Source organism: Coccinella septempunctata, chromosome 2 (genome assembly GCF_907165205.1).
Source record: "Coccinella septempunctata chromosome 2, icCocSept1.1, whole genome shotgun sequence".
In the NCBI taxonomy this organism is placed as follows: domain Eukaryota; kingdom Metazoa; phylum Arthropoda; class Insecta; order Coleoptera; family Coccinellidae; genus Coccinella; species Coccinella septempunctata.
Genome location: NC_058190.1, coordinates 53,911,011 through 53,932,851, shown reverse-complemented (window position 1 = coordinate 53,932,851; position 21,841 = coordinate 53,911,011). Strand labels below are relative to the sequence as shown.

At 36.2% G+C, this 21,841-nt stretch overlaps 2 protein-coding genes and 1 non-coding gene across 3 annotated transcripts in view; 1 reads left to right on the top strand and 2 right to left on the bottom strand.

Annotated features, from left to right (window-relative positions):
* LOC123307357 (orexin receptor type 1-like) overlaps positions 1–15,191 on the bottom strand; it is a 58,870-nt gene extending 43,679 nt beyond the window's left edge. The window contains exons 1-2 of the mRNA XM_044889635.1: positions 14,797–15,191; positions 2,480–2,489 (exon numbers count right to left, since the gene is read on the bottom strand). The gene's annotated coding sequence lies outside the window, so the exon portion shown is untranslated. The remainder of the gene's footprint in view (positions 1–2,479; positions 2,490–14,796) is intronic.
* A 2,892-nt stretch (positions 15,192–18,083) lies between these two features.
* Positions 18,084–20,911, top strand: LOC123307547. The gene is made up of 9 exons (XM_044889905.1): positions 18,084–18,245; positions 18,299–18,490; positions 18,541–18,713; positions 18,763–18,920; positions 19,003–19,172; positions 19,227–19,420; positions 20,136–20,265; positions 20,319–20,498; positions 20,633–20,911. Exons 1-9 carry the CDS (start codon positions 18,141–18,143, stop codon positions 20,867–20,869), a joined length of 1,539 nt encoding a protein of 512 aa, XP_044745840.1. The 5' UTR covers positions 18,084–18,140; the 3' UTR covers positions 20,870–20,911.
* Positions 20,912–21,036: 125 nt separating this feature from the next.
* Trnat-agu lies at positions 21,037–21,110 on the bottom strand. Its single transcript has one exon. It is a non-coding gene; the product is annotated as a tRNA-Thr (tRNA).
* Between the last annotated feature and the right edge of the window lie 731 nt (positions 21,111–21,841).

Below are 21,841 nucleotides of genomic sequence, written 5' to 3'. Positions count from 1 at the left end.
AAAAGAATCGATTATTATTCATAATTACAACACAAACTATTGGCGTTTTATTAATTTTCCATAATAACAAAATAACTGTTCTGCAGCAGATTTTCGTAAGTAACTCAATCATCATACAATTCCGAAAAGCTTCTCTGCGAGCTGGATTATTTTGATGATGAAGTGTTGTCATTCGCATGTCTGCTCATTCGTGAAACATGCCATTGCTTGATTGATAACAGATTTGACAGAAACTGCCAAAACAACATGGACGCCACAGCGTGAAACATTTCCTATTCCAAAATGATTTATAAGAAGTTTCACCCCTTTCCCAATAGGCACAAATTCGTTTATTGTTCGTCAATTCGTTCATTCAGTCGACTCACAATGACTCTCCAATAAAGAGCATAATGGAACTGGATAAAAGATCCATTTTTTCAGTGGACCAACAATGAAGAATATTATTGGAAAATTCCGCCACTTTTCGATTTTTCGCGCTTAAATCAATCACGAAAAGCTTCAGTATGAAAGTGCATTGATGTGGAAGGCCTACTAAAGAGCCTTTTTCCAGAATAGACCTCTTGTAATCTCGTTTTTGGGATTCATTTATTAGGCGAGGCTGGTTCGAAAAAAATCCATTTTTAACTGTAGATGTAGGACAGGTTCTCTGTTGTGCACGTGTCGTTCATTCAGGATATGAATGAAAAAAAAGGGAAAATTCCCTTTGACCCTATTCATGAAATTAAGGGAAAGTTACATTTCACCGAGAATATGAATTTCTTTGTTACTGAAGGGACGTTTCATCAATTCTCTTTTCATTTATGAAACGCGATGTGAATTTCTCGATATGAAAACGTTATTTTTAGCTGCCTTGATCGATTTTTTAATTTTGGATTTGTAGATATGGTTGAAACTGATGGTTTTCATCCTGACTTTAACAAGTATATTCCTAACAAGTTATTGAATACTGAATGTTCTGTCTTATTTCATAGTTTGGGGTTTTTTTCTGTCTGCAGACCTCTTTGATTTCTCATATTATTTTCTGCCGAAATTGAATACGATTTTATTCGTAATTCGCTTCGGTTAAACTTGACTCATTGATTTCGCTATGAAATCATTCTATAACCGCAACTCGATGCTTCGTGAATTCTTAATTAAGACATCAAACCATCTGCCTATTTACGAAAGTAATTAGCAACTTCGGAATATTAAGCCTTTAAAACACTAGGTAATTTTAGACCCTTCTCCGCCTTTTCGATAGAGAAACTGTAAATTATGCGAAACTTGAATCGATATCTTCCATTTCACTACAAAATTTTCGCTCATGTCACTCCGTCAAAATAATTAGGTATTCATGAAGCTCAAATAATAAACGAATCAAATATATTCATACAAACTGATTGAAGGCATACCAAATCCAGTTATTTGCATGGAAAATACAAGAGATTAGTATAATATCATAATGTGCACAAGCTTGAGGAGAGTTAATGTTCGTTATCTTCTTTGGCTAAAGTTTGAATACGTTACATCAGTTGTAGATTTCAAAAATATTAACCCGAAGATGAAATGCATATGATCCAGTGGTTGGGAATGGGTATCTCCCGAAGGAATTAACAGATAATTACAAGAATGTTAAATTCTTCAACAAAAATCTTCTTGCATCAATATAAGTAAAAGGAATCAAAGGAAGTTTAAAGTCAAGATAAACTTCACCTTTAAACAAAAATTTCACATGAATAAACAATTAACGAGACAACTGGCGCGTATTTGTGGCTGTTCAACTCAATACATTGATATAATAATAATAATTAGGTATTTATTAGTACCTTAAGACATTTACAATGTATAGGACAAGTCAAATGAAAAATAGAAAAATCAATTTTCGGGAACTTATTCTACAATGACATTCATCGAAAATCCTGTAGTAAACTTTTCGCATTAATTCACTCAAACATAAAATTCTCAAATGCCACCACTTTTTTTGGTCTCCCAATAGAAGGAAATTCTTCCTCATCTATTTTATTCACAATCTTTCTTATTGTGGAAATATTCAGCTGAAATATAAGTCGTTTAGATTCAGATGAAACATTATATGAATCCTCTTACATTGAATATGTTCGCTACCGTCTGACGTATTGTGGATTTTAGAATATAAGGGTTAACTATTTGAATGAGAGGACCTGAATTCTAAATAGCACTTCCTGAAACCCTGTCTCTCTTTTCAATCACTTTCGGCATTATCGTAATAAAAATTGATATTAGTTGTGGCAACGGCGTTATGACATTAACGAAATTTCAAGAGTGCCAACCTTACTCCGTTCTAGTTACAAAAACTTGAGAAAATTATTTCATGGCCAACCGACTGCTGAAATAAATGTAAATGGAGGCAGAATAAATACAAAGTACAGAGTGTCCCACCTTCAATGCTCACCAATATTTAATTATTTCGAAAAGAGTGATCGAGGCTCCTTGAAGATTCTTTCTATAAGTCTCATAGTTCATCATCGAATTTGGGACACCCTGTACCGTCAGAATATTACAATCAAACAAAAGAACATCCTTTCTCGGTGGTAATATGTTGTCAATTTGCCAACGAAAACGCTGCTCCGTCCAGTAATATAGAAACCACGAATTGTGTTCGAATATGGAAATTAGACAGCCATAAAACCAATTACTAGACCTCGAATCGTTTCCACGTAAAATTGGCCTCTCGCTCCTCGTGTCGTCATGTTCGGGAAAATCGACTTTAATTATTCGCGCCACCAGGGGCGTTTCTACGAGGGCGGCTAAGGTTTTGCGTGATCTTACACTAATTGAATCAGCTTTCAAACTAATCTCCCTCCATATCGTCGAGCATTATATACTTGGAAAGGTCTAGGTTTTATAGCGTCGATTATTGGGGCTGCGATTTTCGATAACGCCAAAGTTTCCACCCCGTTGAGATCTCTTCAGGAGATAAAGTTTGTATTTCGAAACTATGTGTTCGATTTTTATGCGGAATAATGAGGATAGTTTAAGAGTGACAAAGCACGATAAAACTGGCTCAATTATTTGGTTGGGAGGGTTGGCACTCCAAGTCCAACCTAGCATAACGGCCACAGCACATCATGCCCAGGCATATTCAACGAATAGTTGTTCAAAACTGATTCGAACGAGGGTCTCATTTGAATATTTCCCAGAACAGTAAACGTGCCTTGAAATTTCATTGTCCCCTCTTCATTATTTACGATTGATATCCGGCTTTAATCCAGAATGAACCTTTTCAATAATAACAGTTTCCTCTTTGATTCCTATTTCAAACCTATGAGGAAATATATAACACACTGGATTAAGAATACGAGGAAGTATTGATATCTAGTTAGCCTAGACCAGTACCATGCAAAAAAACAATTTGCGTTACCATGCAACGAACAATAACTCATTAGAAGTGTCAGTGTGAAGTTTGAGGTCAAAAAAGTAAACTTGAGTTACGCAATGAATTAAAAGAAAGAAGATGTCCACCGAAATTGTGAAAATCGAAAAATTGGAGTATCGAGTCATCATCAAGTATCTGTATTTAAAAGGGTTAAAAGGTAAGCAGATTTACGAAGATATGCTTAATATCCTTGGTGATCAATGTCCTTCGTATGCGACCTTGAAAAATTGGACTGCAAGCTTCAAAAGAGATCAATTTTCCATTGAAGATGTTGACCGATCGGTAAGGCCAGTTTCTGTGTCAGTCCCCGAAAATATCGATGCAGTTCATGACATGATTTTATCACACCGTCGAATTGGGCTAAAACGGATATCTGAAACACTGAATATTTCATACGAACGCGTTCATCATATAGTTCACGTCAATTTGGGTAGAAGCATCGCGTTCGATCTGTGCTCGATTTTAAAACGATATAGACTTCTTAAACTGAATTTTTATTATGGATGAGACTTGGGTACATTTCTACGATCCAGAAACAAAGCAACAATCGATGGAATTGAGACACTCTGGTTCTCCAAGACCTAAGAAATTTCGTGTTCAAAATTAATCTGCTGGAAAAGTTCTTGCTTCAGTTTTTTGGGATTGCCATGGAGTAATCGTGACTGCATTTTTGGATAAGGGTAGAACAATAACCGGAGATTACTATTCGACATAACTGACCACACTACGGGAAAAAATCAAAGAGAAAAGACGCGGAAAGCTATCCAAAGGTGTTTTGTTTTTGCAGGACAACGCCCCTGCACACAAATCTCATGTTGCCATGCAAAAAATTCGTGATTTAGGGTTTGAACTACTAGAACACCTCCATTATTCACCAGATTTGGCTCCATTCGACTATCATCTCTTACCTCAACTGAAAAAAGTTTAAAAAGTCGTAAATTTTCTTCCAACGAGGAGGTAATAAAAGCTGTGGAGGTCTGGTTTGCAGAGCAAGAAGAAACATTTTTTCTGAAAGGTCTAGAGACGTTGCAGGTTCGGTGTAATAAATGTATCCAATTAAGAGGAGAATATGTTGAGTAATAAAATATTTTGACATTGAAATTTTGTTTGGTTCTATAGTAGGCTAAGAATTTTTCAATATATCCTCGTAATCGTGAAATCTGATATCTCCAAGGATGTCAGACCGAGAAGAAGAGAAATTGAAGTGCATCGTATTCAGGAGAAATATAATAGTTCGTCCAATAGATGTGCCTGTAAAATATCCCGTTGTTGAAACTTGGATTTTCGTCGACATGAAAATTCGGCAAATTATGGACAAATATTGAAATATTTCGAGGCGTGCATAACTCGATTCTACTGGAAATTATTACTCAGATTAAATGGCGTTACAAACAGGTTCATGCTGGACGATTTCCAATAGAATATTATGCTCTAGAGCCTGTGAATTTCCATCACAATTCAATCAGGAATTTTTTGCGGTTCGTTACAGTCGAATATGAATATATGAAACTCATAACTTTAGCTATTTTCAGCCGAACAAAATAATTGAAATTCCAGATATTGGATAGATTTTTTTCGATATAAGATGAAAAAATCACCTTTTGAAACTCCAGAAGTTATAGAGAGCTTGATTGAATCATGAACTCATGATTGTATTATTATTGTTTATAATCGATAATTCACAAGTATTCAAAATATGATTCTTGCACAAAATTATGATCTATATACGTTTTTCAATGATCTTCAATTGCTATTTCTACTATATATTCAGTAATGAAAGAAAGTTGTACTTGTAGGGATAGTATAGGTATGTCATTGACCTCAAAATACGTCGAAATACGAATTTTCTGCCACACTTTTGATCACGGTGTATAATTAATGTAATCTGAGTGTGATTCAAATTGGATTGTCAACGAAATTCATTTGGTCAATTTTGGACAAACAATTCAAAGCGTGCCGAACTTGATTCCACCGAAAAACTATTACACGGATAAAATTTCGTTAAAAATAGGTTTATGCTGCACGGTTTTCAATAGAATCGCATGTTCGATTATTATGATCTGGAACCTGCGAATTGCCATTACAATTTCATCAGGAAATTTTTTATAGTTCGTTACACTGGAATGTGTATTATGACTGATAACGTTATCTACAGGGAGAGACTTTGACTCGTACAAATATTTTAACAGTAGATTCTTGGGCTCAAAAGAAACAAAGGCTGTTAAAAAAAACATATTTTTTTTCAGCAGGCCCAGCTCAGATTTGAAAATAATCATATGAAAGATCTACACTATTGTTGACAAGGAATCACCCTTTTAACTTTTCATTTACACCCTGTGCATTTTTAATTATAACTGAACCTAATGTTTTCAGCTTCAGGTTCAAATTTCCTGTCAAGCACAACACAAAATGGGGTATTTTCCTAAATTTCAAAATATATGTCATAAAAATCCTTATAACTCAAATATCTCGAAATATATTTTTTTCGAATTTTAACATATTGCATTTTGTCTGTATTCGATTACGAAAATTCTGATTTCAGAAGTGCTCTTGTGAACATTCTACGTCATTTTTACAATCCGGCAACGCCCATTTGTTACAGTAATGGTCATGAAAGTTTTCTGATCACCATAGATGTAATAAATATCAAGTTTGATGATCACATTATTCACATTTGACAAGAAAAACCCACAATGACACAAAATGTCATCGATTTTAAGAAGGTAAAGACACAGATTACAGAGACAATTTTTTGTAATCTGTGGATATCTTCTTGATCGGTTCCAGTGTTGTCGAATTAACAAAAATTACTATATTTTAATAAAGGCATTCTACATCACAAGCTTTCACATAGTCGAAGTTTCGAAGGGTGTATTTCTGAAATGTCTGAATTTTGAAGCGAATCTTTTACGTGTTGAATAACTAGTAGAAAAGGCTTTCCATAAATAATCTCAAATTCGGTTTTGGAGTTTTAGGAAACTTGCCCATTGTATGTACCTATATCGTTATGAGTGTAGGATAACTGTGCTTTCATTATTCAATAATGAAGTCATCCGTAAATAATCTGTGAACGTCCAATGATTGGAAATGCACCGTTTAATCATCTATGACCCTTGAAAGCCATTCCAGTCGACCATTAACCGAAGGGCCGAATTCTATTCGAATCAGATTGTTTGTATAATGAACCGTTCTAGCAATTCCGAAGCTCCAACAGAAATCCCGAATCCCACTTTCCTCCTTATGAAGTTGACTATAAACGGCTCCTGTCAAGATTCCGCTGATTGATGTCAAGAAATTCTGGCTCTTCCTAAATATGGAGAGTTCATCAAAATCACTGTCTAGTGAGCGATGAAATTGCGGGAGTTGAAGCTCTGTGCCTGGATGTAATTCCGAGAAGGCATTTCAAGTTTCCCATGTGGAATGTTCTCACTTGAATGCAGGGGTTTCCAAATCGAAATGAAACTTCTGGAATGAAATCATCGTATCAGTTTTTCTCTTATCATTCGCAGTATGCTGGACGGTGAAACACGGTCCATCGGCCGAGCGTCAGAATTTGGGCGCCTCATTTCCGAGCGTTAAAATGACGTTAAAATCTGCGGTTTCACCTCATACGAACGTGACGTGAATAATGGACGTAGATATCAGATATTAGACCGTAAATATTGTGAATTTCGTTATTCGATTAACAACGCAGTGGTCTCGAAAGAGAGAATTATGGTGGAATTTCAATTATTATTGTTAGTGGCGTGAAAATAAAAATATGAAACATAAAATGGTTAGAATTTGAATATTAATCATTGACCATGTCGGAAACCAGTACTTTATCCATAAAACAACGTTCTGTCTAAAGGATCCTTCAAAATTTCTTACAAGTATCCCTATGGCAAATATACAACTACCTTCGAAAAATCCTGAAAAAGATGGCGTCAGTTAAAAATTCGTCAAGACCGAACGGTTGCACCTAGATGAATGAAATTTTCAGATTTATTACTACAAGAGTTGCTCTTTCAGAATATGTATCACGTTTAGATCTACGATAATTTTTCTGGAAGAAAAATTACTCTAAAGATGACCTTCGAAAAATTCCCAATTCCCAAAGTGTTGGGTTCAGTTAAAACTTCCTCGAGACCAAACAGTTGTGCCGAGAGGGATGAAATTATCAAATTTGTTACAAGAAGTGTTGCTCTTTCAGAATATGTATCACTTTTTCATTTACGGTTACTTTTATTGAGAAATAAACGACTCGAAAGCTGACCTTCGAAAAATCCTGAAAAAGATGGCTTCAGTTAAAAATTCGTCAATACCGAACGATTGCGCCGAGATTAATGAAATTCTCAGATTTTCAACTAGACGAGTTGCTCTTTCAGAATATGTATCACATTTCCATCTACAGTTACTTTTATTGAGAGATAAACGACTCGCAAGCTGACCTTCGAAAAATCCTGGAAAAGATGGGTTCAGTTAAAAATTCGTCAAGACCGAACGGTTGCGCCGAGATGGATGAAATTCTCAGATTCATTACAAGAACAGTTGTTCTTTCACAATATGTATAATATTTCTATATACGGTTACTTTTATTGAGAGATAAACGACTCGAAAGCTGACCTTTGAAAAATCCTGAAAAAGATTGGTTTAGTAAAAATCCGTCAAGACCGAACGGTTGCACCTAAATGGATGAAATTCTTAGGTTTATTACTAGACGAGTTGCTCTTTCAGAATATGTAACAAACTTCCATGTACGGTTAGTTTTATTGAGAGATAAACGACTCGAAAGCTGACCTTCGAAAAATCCTGAAAAAACTGGGCTCAGTTAAGAATTCGTCAAGACCGAACGGTTGCACCTAAATGGATGAAATTCTCAGGTTTATTACTAGACAAGTTGCTCTTTCAGAATATGTATCACATTTCCATCTATAGTTACTTTTATTGAGAGATAAACGACTCGAAAGCTGACCTTCTAAAAATCCTGAAAAAGCTGGGTTCAGTTAAAAATTCCTCAAGACCTAACAGTTGCACCTTAATGGATGAAATTCTCAGATTTATTACTAAAAGAGTTGCTCTTTCAGAATATCTATCACATTCCCATCTACGGTTACGATTTACTGAATTTATTTCAAGTTAGAGACTCGTCCTGTGGCATTACTCAATAATGTTGTCAGAAATCATACAGATAATAGGTAAACCACTAATTTTATTCCTCTTTTGTAATCCCACAGAAAACTGGCGATTTGATCCCATTATTCGAAATGATAAACAGAAAAATTCCATGCAAATGTATTAGGTTTCCCGCCAGTGTTTCTAGCAACTCCGATTTTTTTTTCAGACGGGGTAAATAGAATGGAAATAGGCAAATTCGCAATTTGACATCGTAAATCATTCCCTTTATGGCGCACTTAAGGTATTAGGATATCCGATACATCCAATCTCGCACGAAATCTAATACTCCTTCGTACACCGAATAAGAAAAAGCTCAAAAGGTAACCTTCGCAGATGAAGACGTTCCAGTCGGAGGGAATATTAAAGTTTTCCCAGTCCACCCGGAGTTTCGCATTGAATCGTGAGGTTTTATTGCGTGGTCGCAGCCGGAGATACAAAGAAAATTGAGGAAAAAAAATTATAAACCTCGCCTTTGCGGATAATATATAGCGGGAAGTTTCAGGAACGGGATGACCTTACATGGCGCGCCTTGTACGTCGAAATAAAAAGGGAAACTTTTTTTTGTAGGAATATCTCGTGTTTGAGAGTAGAAAAACTTGTGAGCCCTTAGTGCTTGATCAAGTTATAACGTATATCACGTACAGAATTCTTCATTTATGCGTCGAGACTCAACAATTCGCTTAGATCTGGATGCTATGAGAATAAATCATTCACTTACTTCTTGGGTGAAGGGTAACTAAAAAACAGAGAGAAAGTTATTTCTTTGAATTGTGGATTGGATTTGTTTCAAACTACAAAGGTTTATTCGAATCTATCTGAGACAGAATGATTGGAAATAATATATGTACTATATATAGTCCATTCACATTTATTTTAGCAGTCGGTTGGCCATGAAATTATTTTCTCAAGTTTTTGTAACTAGAACGGAGTAAGGTTGGCACTCTTGAAATGTCGTTAATGTCATAACGCCGTTGCCACAACTAATATCAATTTTTATTACGAAAATGCAGAAAGTGATTGAAAAAGAGACAGGGTTTCAGGAAGTGCTATTTAGAATTCAGGTCCGCTCATTTAAATAGTTATACCCTGATATTCTAAAATCAACAATACGTCAGACTGTAGCGAACATATTCAATGTAAGAGAATTTATATAATGTTTCATCTGACTCTAAACGACTTATATTTCAGCTGAATATTTCCACAATCAGAAAGATGGTGAATGAAGAGGGTAACTAAGAATTTCCTTCTATTGGGAGACCCAAAAAGTGGTGGCATTTGAGAATTTTATGTTTGAGTGAATTAAAGCGAAAACTTTACTACAGGAGTTTCAATGAATGTCATCGTAGAATAAGTTCCCGAAAATAGATTTTTCTATTTTTCATTTGACTTGTCCTAAACATTGTAAATGTCTTAAGGTACCAATAAATATCTAATTATTATTATTATATCAATGTATTAAGATGAACAGCCACAAATACGCGCCAGTTGACCTGCTAATTGTTTATTCATGTGAAATTTTTCTTCAAAGATGAAGTTCATCTTGACTTGAAACTTCCTTTAATTCCTTTTACTTATATTGATGCAAGATGATTTTTGTTGAAGAATTTAATGTTCTTGTAATTATCTGTTAATTCCTCCGGGAGATACCCATTCCCAACCACTGCAACATATGCATTTCACCTTAGGGTTAATATTTTTGAAATCTACAACTGATGTAACGTATTCAAACTTTAGCCAAAGAAGATAACGAACATTAACTCTCCTCAAGCTAGTGCATATTATGATATTATACTGATCTCTTGTATTTTCCATGCAAATAACTGGATTTGGTATGCCTTCAATCAGTTTGTATAAACTTCAATTATGTTCGTCACGTATTTTCGGAAGAGATTCGACATTGTGATAAAATACGTAATAACAGAAACTTTTACGTAGAACGGACAACATAGCGTTGATTTAAAACCCAAAAATATTTTGACAAGCGTCATAACCCCACATTTTCGCACTATACAGAGTGAAATGTGTCAAATTTCCATGGCCAACCGAGTGCTAAAATAAAAGTGAATGGAGTATAGATGATGCTGTTCAAAAATAATGTCTGAAAGTTCAGTATGTACATAAATTTAAATTTTCAGGTGATTTATGTTGGTTGTTTTTAACGTGACGGTTGTTTTTAACATGAATTTAAACAGTTTTCACTTGTATGCAGACCCTAGATATTGAAATAAGAGAAGGGATACCAAACTTCTTTAATCTCTCCTATCTCGCGTAAGTGCATAGTTTCGATGATGTTGCGATACGAAAATAGAACAAGTTAAATTTTAGCTTGAATTTGATCTATATCCGATAACCCCCTAGAAGCAAATAGAGTAGAAATTAATGATTATAATCGACTTGAAAGAGTAATTTATCCATTGTTATATTTTCCTTTATTATTACCCTTATATTACCAATAAAATTTTAAGTCTTCATTCGGGAATATCTCAAGTCCAGTAGATAATGCATTTGCCTTGTTTTGCAACTAATAAAATCTGGAAGGAGCGAAATTTATGGTGGAAAATGTTTACGGTGTATATCTACTCTTCAGGTAATAAAATCAAAAAAGATGTTGCCTGAACATCGCGCTGTTCATGAAAGGGTGATACGAAAACTAATTTCTACCTTCGATGAGAATATGAAACTCATCTTAGCGTTCTGTTTCGTAGGTAAATTCGAGATTAATTAGAAAAACCCTTCTTTATTTATACAGGGTCTAACAGAGACCCAAACGTGCTCTTATTTCCCATATTAGTGCTTCAATTTTTAATTTAATTTTTTCTCTGCCCTGAAAATTTCTCATTTGACATACTCCGTACCTCATTTTATCGCATAAAAAGATTCCATCTTTGAAAAAGGGGGATTGCAAGCCAAAACCAAGTTGTAATTTATTCTTCTACCAAGTGAATATATATGCTCTATTCGAATCTTCTGATTTACATACTGTATGAAATAAATAGTAATTATTCAGCGAAATTTACATCAAAGATTCTGCTCATACTCGAATATGATAAAAATTTTCACTAGTTTATGAAAGACAAAAACAAAACTCATAGTGCCTAGTCTGAATTGATGATATTCCAATGTTTATCTCATGTTTCATTTTCGAAGATCCTACATTAAGAAATCTAAAAAATAACAAAATACATTTAGATCTCTCCATGATTAAGTCTAAACCAACGAAGAATATAATGACCCATTCGGTCAAGAAATAGTCCATGTTATTTATTTTATTGTTGTCGATATCTAGTAATAAACAACGAAAACGTAATCAAGGTTGGTATGGACCCTTTATTTACAAAATATTCCAATATATACCTACTCAAGTTAATGGAACTATCTCATATTTAATACGAACAGTAATATCGAATGAATGAATGAAAGAAAACACATTATACACGTATTAGCTGTGTATCGACTTATTCCGAATCAATATAAGAGAATAATATACAGGGTGTAACTAAAAAAACGAAGAATTTAAGGAGATGATTCCTTGTTTCACAAGAAACTTTTTTCCTTATTCATATTATACAATTGAAAAATTAGTTTTTGGTAGACTCATTCATTTTGAGCAAATAAGATCTCTTGTGATTTCTTTCTGAATGTGATGATTTCTCAACAGGTACGTATGGGTAGTAAAGACTTGAATTATCTTTTAGAACTTGCGTTTTATGTGTCATCTTTAGGGGACTGTATCTGAGCAGTTGTTGCTCAACACAAAAAAATTCAAATGAGAGACCCACATTATTTTTTACAACAATCTATCTCCGATAAAAATCTTGAAGTTCTCGTTGGGAAATTTTTTTTTCATTTGCGCTAATCTCGACAGATTGAAGTTGAAGTGAAATCCGCTATGCGTTAAATGAAATGCAAGAGTGTTTACCTACTTCGAAATTTGTTTGTCGGAACAATCTGCAATCTATTTCTGGCAGAAACAATTCGAAATTTATTGATTCGCGCTGGGTCTAAAATCAAGCAATATTAATTCTCGCATAAGTAATAAATCTATTGTTATGGTGATGCTGTAGGTTTAACGAATGTCACGCCTTATAGCATTAGTCCGAAGAATTTCACGCTTTTTTCTAGTTTGTTTCGTTTCCGGTAGTCGATCAACTTCACACTACACAGGCCATACTTGGATCTGATAAGATACTTCTACAGATTAGGAAAAAACATAAAAAATGTTAAATTTTTTGAAAGAAAAAATTCAGCCACCGATCCATATCGAGTTTCATGTATGTAAATCATGATGTATTCCATTTTCAATTATTCATCATTACAATTTTCCAAAACATCAAGATTTATTTACTCTTCGGTAAACAGCGCTTAGCTGCCAGTCATCGATAAAACAAATTTAAAACCAACGCAAAATGGATTGCTCAATTATGGCTGCAAAAATTTCAATTATATGAACTGATGCGTATTTTTTCGAATACACTCGAACTTCAACAACAGACAGAGCACAATCATCAGGGACTTGTTCAGGGGGTATATGAGATTTCCGATTCCTGCAATAAATGCTTAATTTAAGTGTCCTTCTTAATCAGGCCAATAAAATTAAATTGCTCCCTTTATTAGTCCTGAGCTGCTATTTCTGATACTGTGTTCCTAAATGAAGGTTACCTACCCCGTCATATGAATATCGAGCAAAATTTCAGCAAGGAAATTGCTTTTTGCGAACAATGGGCCATGGATTACTGATACCCCGGCTAACTCGACAGTGGTAAACCAATTGTTTATATGAATATATTCGTGTTACTGGCATGAACAGTATATGAACGTGTTTGACGTGACAATCATAGACTTCGCCCAAAAATCTACGTTTGGAGTTGAAATGAGGCTTCGTTTTGAATATTATGCCCTCTGCACTTCTCACACATCTCATCTCTTCAACGAGCAAAGGTATCTATGTCCACAACGCAAACGAAAGATGAAGAAATTTATCGTCCATGAATTTTCTGGGAGATACGATATTTATAACTAGAAGAGAAGTTCTTTTAGGGTATGTATCACATTCAGATCTTCAATAATTTTTCTGGTAGATTTGGGTCTCAAAAGTTGACCTTCGAAAAATTCCAAGAAGGTGAGGTCAGTTAAAAAAGCTACAAGACCGTTGAATCGAACTGGATCTATTACTAGAAAAGTTGCCCTTTCAGAATATGTACGAGTATAATATTCGGATCTACGATAATTTTCCTGGAAGAAAAACTACTCGCAAGTTGACCTCCGAAAATTCCCAAAAAGATGGGGTCAGTTAAAACTTCCTCAAGACCGAACGGTTGTGTCGAGATGAATGAAATTCTCAAATTAATGACTAGAAGAGTTGCTCTTTCTGAATATGTATCACACTTAGATCTACGATAATTTTCCTGGAAGAAAAACTACTCGCAAGTTGACCTCCGAAAATTCCCAAAAAGATGGGGTTAGTTAAAACTTCCTCAAGACCGAACGGTTTTGTCGAGATGAATGAAATTCTCAAATTAATGACTAGAAGAGTTGCTCTTTCTGAATATGTATCACATTAAGATCAACGATAATTTTCCTGGAAGAAAAACGACTCGCAAGTTGACCTCCGAAATTTCCCAAAAAGATGGGGTTAGTTCAATCTTCCTCAAGACCGGACGGTTGTGTCGAGATGAATGAAATTCTCAAATTAATGACTAGAAGAATTGCTCTTTCTGAATATGTATCACATTAAGATCTACGATAATTTTCCTGGAAGAAAAACGACTCGCAAGTTGACCTCCGAAATTTCCCAAAAAGTTGGGGTCAATTAAAACTTCATCAAGACTGAACAGTTGTGTCGAAATGGATGAAATTTTCAGATTAATAACTAGAAGAGTTGCTCTTTTAGAATATGTATCACATTCAGAGCTACGAGGTTTTTTCTGGTAGATACACGTGTTGGAAAACCGTCCGAGCGTTTTTATAGAATTCGGTTCTGCCGACCCACTTCGTTTTCGAATGCCCACACTGTATAGCGATATTTTTTTCATGCAGAAACACCCCGTGAAGTTTGTCGGACTTATTCAATAACAGTTGTATCCCCAGTTTTTGATTTTGCGTATAAAAATCGAAATATTCGAAAAAGAACCGTTTGAATCAGCGAAATCACAGTTACCAACTTCGACAGCTTGTTGAGAACAGTAGAGAAGTTTCAATTTAACTCGACATCCCGTTAAGCGATAACCGACTCAGAAAACAGACTCACCAAGGTTTCCGTGAACACTGCAGAAAAACCGAAACAGCGCGTTTGACAGCTCGAGAAAAGCACCAAGAATTTTTCCACCGCTTTCCGAACAAACTCGCGTAAAATCCGAGTTGACACTCGAAATACCTAGGCACGTTTCTCTATTTATGTTTGTTGGCATTGCCCATGAACGAAACAATCAACAAACGTCCTATTCTACTAAATACGACGTTCTGATGTGGCCCTAGATGGACGCTTCAAACGGTCCGGGGCAAAAATTCTTCGCGAACTCCTTCGGAGGGTTCGCCAGCGGGCGCGCTCCTTGGTTCCGGTGTCGCTCCACGTGGTCCTGCCGATTTGAGAGGATTGCGGATGGAGACTGGGCCGCAAGCGGGCCGTGCGATGAAGGCCCCCAGCGTGCGCAAAATCCTCCGTTTTACGACAAATTTCTACCGCCGTAATGCGAGCCTTGATATCAACAATAAAAATTTAATTGTTCAACTGATTGCTGTGTGTCGTGTAGGTGGCGGTTTCGTTCGTAATTGGAGATGTTAAACGCTCTTCTCTGCACAACCCAAAGCATAAGGTGGCAGAAACTAAGAGAAGATTGTCCAACACAAGCCACTACTTCATCATTTTTAGTATTATACAGGATTGTCCAGATCGTAACCAAGAAATTCTAACCACGTATTCTACATCAAAAATAAGCCCCAATTTGTCATATAAACATATGTCGAGAAATGTTTCCTCTCCGAGATACGGGGTGTTGAAATTATAGGAAAAAAAATGTTTTTTATTAATAACTTTCACACTGCTTGAAATATTTTTATGAAATTTGAGACATAGGTTTTGAGCGTAAGGAGCACCTTTTGCATAATATCATTTCTTTTCTATTCTACCAGTGGCGTCCGTACTGCAGCGAGTCTGAATATTTTCAGATAAAAAAAATGATACGCCACTGGATTTTCCGATAATAAAAATTACTATTTGAATCCTTATTTAATTTGGAGCAAATTCGGTCTCTTGACTTTTTGCTGTACGAGGCACCGTTTCCGGTTAAAAAAATAAAACACATTCTCATGCATGAAGTAATCGCCAAATTTGATATGGTAGGTACAATATAATAATAAGACTATTTCTGCTATATCAAATTTTGGCGATTTCTTCATGCATGAGAATGTGTTTTATTTTTTTAACCGGAAACGGTGCCTCGTTCAGCAAAAAGTCAAGAGACCGAATTTGCTCCAAATTAAATTAAATGAGGATTTAAATAGTAATTTTTTTTGTCGGGAAAACCAGTGGCGTATCATTTTTTTATCTGGAGTGGCAATTCAAATGGCTATATCTTTTTTTCAGGGCCGAATCGGAAAAAATGGTATAGAAAAAAAGTGTTTCTTTTGACCTCAAGAATCTACTGTTGAAATATTTCTACGGGTCAAAAACTCATCCTGTATAATGAAGAGATGTCAAAAAATATCGATGTTTGCCTTGAGAGATGAAAATCTTTCAATTTCTTTGAAATGTCGTGATTGTAGCTCATTTTTATAGTAATTCGATCCAGAAGCACCTTAAAAATTAACTCGTAAGCAATTATTTCCTGAATTAAATCAACCCGCTTTATATTCACTCTCTAAATATCAGGAGATACAAATATTCAAGGATATGGTAAAGATCAAATAAGTCGAATTCGGCTGCAAAGTAGACTTCTGCAGCCCTACAACACCTTGACTAATTGGAAACAATGAATCAAAAAAAGTACCATATAATTCTGAAATAATTAGGACTGTATATTATTACAAATTACTATATAATTAAATAAAACGCTCGAATAATGTCGAAGCGAGTTCGAGAAGCAATCATTCAGATGTAAATGAAGCAGTTCGGCAGTCTCTTAATTAAAGAAAGCCGTTCCAATGAGTTCCTTGGAGAATTACTAACTTCTTCCAAACTTTTTCGAGTTTTTAAGCCTTCTTTCACAAAGGAAATCTCAGGAGAATGTTCTAAATTTCATATCCCCTGGAGGAAGTGAGTTTTTATCAAGAATATCATAACTTAAACTTATTCTGAGTCACCTGAACATTTCTCCAAATTAAACAAACTGATTTTTTGCCTTATAAATATCCCGTATTCTTCCGACAATAAAAATTTTCGCTATCAGACTCCAACTCCCTCTGGAAAAATGTCCCACATTGTACAGTTTTCGGAGAGTACGTAGGCGGTCAAAAATGCTTTAAAATAGTCTGTCGTCAAACTCTATTGGTATGCAGTGTGTAAATGACTAGTTGCGAAAGAATTTAAGAAATGTCAAAATTAGTGTGGGTCATTCATATATGTTGGTTTTTTCAAAAATCTCCTCTATTATTTTCGAAAGAGCTTTATATCAAGTTTTCGTCTTAACTTTAGATGTGCGTTATTTCTTTTTATCTAGAATCAACCCTTCCAAAACATACCAAAGTGACAGGAAGCAATCCACCACAGAAGCGTCATAAAATCTGCGGATACTTCTTTTCCCCAGCCTGCGAAATTTGCATTTATACTGCCTCTGTGCACGTCGTAAGGGTTAAGGTACAACATCGCGCTCCACTGGTATAATTAATAACGTTGGGGTAATTTAAATTCGGGAGTAAATTGAATTTTTATAAGTCACGCCGGTCGGAGCAGCGAATAAAGTTCTCCTAACTGCCAATTTGAAAGCAACAAGAATAATATAGATCGTGCCATTACAAGCAGCGATTGCGGGTTCGAATTTTACGCTTTTGCTTCGTGCTCGGCCAAGTTTTAATATGCCTATTTGCGATTGGAACCTCAAAGGTCTCTGGGAGCGTCCCATTCGATTGCACGGATTCCAAGATGATTGAAAAAAGTGTTCTTGATTCTGAATTGTCGAAGCATTCAAAAAACTTCATGAAATAGAGATGGAATTTTGACATTTGAGTTCTTCTCTGTCTTTTCGATGTCCACTGCTGCTAAGACCATTCAGACAAATATTTGAGGTGACGTAATAAGTTTGCTACTAAGCAGCCCTTGGGAATTTCAACAGAATTGACTTGCGTTAACATTTCCAAAGTTCTTCAGGGAATTCACTTCAACAGTCTCATGTATTTCGAATGGACAGTCTTTTCTACACAAATTATTGTCCTAACCTTTAAACCTTGCCAGTTCAAGAGCACGCTGAAGGCACCAACTCTTAAATGTAAACTATTGGTCTCATAAACGACCTGAGAAGAAATTTCTGAATAGGAAAAAGAAGAACGAGGTTCCACAAAAACCTAATTCTGTGAACACTCAATAGACCATCAAGCAGCTCGTTTCTGTCCAACGGATGTCAATTTTCGAACCAACAACTTCAAATCGCCAGTCAAAATGGAACCGGAGGCAAAATTGGACCAAGATTTCCTCTTCTACTGCGGTTTCACCAGTACATTCTACAGCAGGATCAAAGACGAAGAAGTCAAGCTCAGATGTCACGTAAGGAAGAGGTACGATAGTCGATCTTATCTGATCTCCCAGTCCACTTCCAGCAATGGCTGCAGAAGCTCTTAGGGGAGAAATGCTCGGGCATCGACAGTAAGAGATGTAGGAACATATACCTGACCCAACTCCTGGTATGCATGCAGAACAACGTGCTTGAAGGTCCCTTTCGGTTGGTGCCTGGTGAAGTCGACATATCCGATGCCTACGAAGTTTTCGAACCAATTGCAGAAACGTGCAAGGTATAAGGTTGTAAAGTAATGACCATTTAATCTGGTCGTGGAATTTTCAGGAACCAGATTGGCTGCAAGAGAAAGACGACGTCCCTCAGAGCGATGGACGCAACCAGAAAGAAGGCAGGACCTATATAGCCACCAGAGTGTTACCTGGAGGAATTGGAGCCTTCGCATACGTGGCCATATCGATGGGCGATGAAGAACCCAAATGGATCGGAGGCGGAGAGGGGTAACATTCAGTAACTTGGTTCTTTATAAGTCTCAACGTTGTATTTCAGAATATTGGAGAGGAAGCTGTCTGAGAAATTCAGGGAGTACGTGCCACCAGTGTACGAAATGGAGAAGATATTGGCCAGGAGGAAGGATCCAAAGGAGAGGGAGAAGGTCCTGACGTTCTACGATGTTCTCATGCAGAACATATCCGATGAACTTGATGGTATAGATGGATTCTTCGACTACTCAACCAAGTGGCATTAAAAACTTTCTGTTGTTGTCTCAATTCTTGACGTAATTTTCAGGTTTGATAGAAGAGCAACAGAACGAAACTGTCAACGGTCTCCTAGAGCAGCTAGTGGAGGATTTGAAGAACAAGGAACAATACCAGGAATACGAAGACATGACCGAGAGACAACGGAGGAGGTCCTTGTTGTTGATGTTGTACACCAACGTTCAAACCAGAAGATTCAAGGCAGGGAGATCGTCATAGTTGGAGGGAAAAAAATAACCCCACTTTTCGTTACAGATCGCCCGACGAGAAGAGATCCTGGACGATTTAGAACAGAAACTGATGCCGCAATCCTTCTTCGACGATTCAGCCTTGCCGGAGGATAAGTACGAGCTTCCGTCCGTCATGTGGGAACAGGCTATCAACAAATATCCCACGAGAGGCAACATCAACAAGCTCAAGGATAAATACCCAATGTTCTTGATAATCAAGTAAGAGGTAGAAACTAGAATCATAGATACCTAGACGAATTGGACCCACCCCTGTCTATGGTCGGTGCTAATCTCACTTTCATAGACATAGAGACATGGACTGAGCAATGCCAGCATGAAATTGGCTATTTATTAGAAAGAGAGAAAAGCTCGTCGGGACATACCTTTCTCTTTTTTGTTCACATAGAGGTGAGTGTAGACCAATCAAAATTCTGGAAAAAGATAATTGCATTCCCGACGTGTTTTTCTCTCTGTCACTTTTTTTGACCGTATTTCATGCATAGATATAAAGGGAAGGCACAGTCCATGTCTCTATGTCTATGCTCACTTTTATCGAACCATAGACATAGAGTCTCTATGTCTATGTTAACCTATATTCGTAAGAAACGTCAGGCGGGAGTTTATTCTGTGATGTTTACATTTGCGTTTGGTAAACGTTAAAAAAATCCCTATTTTGAGCGTTTATCCTACTTTTAGGAGTTGGGTTCTTTGAATTTCTGGTTTTTTCATGGTATAAACGAAAAATGAAAAATTATTTTCCGGTTGTTCACTTCGAATTCGAACCAAGTTCAACACTGATCATAGTTCGGCCTGTCAAAATTGTACGGAATTGTCAAAGTTGAGCTGGGTTCAAACTTAAAGTCATCTGAGCTCGTTCTGTACAACTTGACCTAAATTTTTTGAAAATCCGATGGAACCGTAACATCCTCTACAGGTTCGTCGATCTACTAGCCAAGTTGAAGGAGGAAATAGCAATACAGATGCATAGGCGTCACGAGAACATGCTCACGCAGATGAAGAAGGAGCTGCGTATGGAAGGAGAACGCGGTCAGAAGAAAATAGCCGTAAGTCGTTGTAACTTTTTTCCCAAACGCAATTACTCCATTTTTCTTTCTAGTCGGCCAAGAAGTCTAGTGACATTGCCTGGAAAATTCTGCTGGCAGTCAGGGAGGCGTACGACAAGAAGGCAGAGGTGGATCAGAAGAACAAGGAAGCGAAGTCTATGAAATTATCAGAGCACTCTAAGTTGTACGACAGGATGAGGGAGGCCGTTTTGGAGAAGCAGAAAGAAGTTGAGGTGTGTGTTTATACGAGGCTTTTGCTAGTCCAAATTTATATATATACTTCAACCACTTTTTTGATCTTTCGAAGATCGATTTGAATGTCCATCTTTCTCAATCTCGAATTTTTCAACGCCTGGGTGTTTTTCAGGAGGAGGCAGCTCACGGCCAAGAGCTTGCGGCGGAAATCAACGCTGTAGCCAATCAAACGGATTTGTACATGCACATAAATGACGAGGCCATTCGGAAGACCGAAGAAACGAACATGGCCATCATGAAGAATCTGAAGAGACTTCGGGCATCTGTCCGGCAATACGAAAATAGGATTTCGCAATTGAAGAGCACTGGAAAAGATTCTATCGATACATCAGGCAACGCGTCCGACTAATTTTGCTATGAAACAAGTGTAAATAAACGGATTTCATCGTAATGGCTTTTCAACCGAATATTTCTATAGCGCTCATAAAAAAAACCACTTATAGCCGATTCTCTATCATAAAAAACTGATGCGCAAAAATTTGGAACAAAATTTCTCAACAGTACTCTTTACTGTCTAGGCCCCGGAGGGATTCGAACCCTCGATCTCCTGTTTACTAGACAGGCGCTTTAACCAACTAAGCCACGGCGCCGGTTGAGTGATGACAATTATAACGGAATATAACTATCTGGTATTAATAATTTCTTCAAATGATTCAACCACACTTTTTCATCCTTCTATAGAACATACTTTTCCATAACTATTTGTATTTGTCTACACAACCAATGCCATCCACCGATAAGTCCTCTCGTTACAGATGTCATCCAACAAAAACCTAGAATTGACATAATATAATAGAGGGCGCTTATCCCGCGTAGCAATATCTAACCCAATGTTGCAGGGTTTCAAATTCCTACCTATAGAGTACGCCTCAGTAAGATATTATTCACAGTGTTCTATAATAAACATTTATAAGTTGATATTTTTAAACATTAATGTTTAAAAATATCAACTTAAAAAAAAATTGACACAAGACAAAACAATACTCGGAATAATGCAAGATATATTTTTGTTGTGCACATTGTTCTGCTTCAATAAAGAGAGATTTTATTGAAATATAAATATAGATGAAGTAAAAAAAAAATAAAAAATACAGTGATCTAATGCTCTTTCATTAATTATGTCCCACACCGAATGAAAAATTGTGGGGTTCGAAAAAACATTATCTCGCTAACAAATTTATCATTTGTTCCCGTTTGTGAAGAATAATTCATACATAATCACTTAATCACATTGAACATAAAAAATCGCGAGCCCATAAAAAAATTATGTCTGAGTTGGCCCAACATATTTTCATAATTGAAAAAATCAAATAATTGAAAG

Bases quoted from the DNA above. Each gene is read 5' to 3' on its own strand.
- LOC123307547 (XM_044889905.1), top strand. From the start codon at position 18,141: ATGGAACCGGAGGCAAAATTGGACCAAGATTTCCTCTTCTACTGCGGT. The intron at 18,714-18,762 runs GTAACATTCAGT...GTTGTATTTCAG, and splicing joins TGGATCGGAGGCGGAGAGGG to AATATTGGAGAGGAAGCTGT. The intron at 20,266-20,318 runs GTAAGTCGTTGT...TTTTCTTTCTAG, and splicing joins GCGGTCAGAAGAAAATAGCC to TCGGCCAAGAAGTCTAGTGA.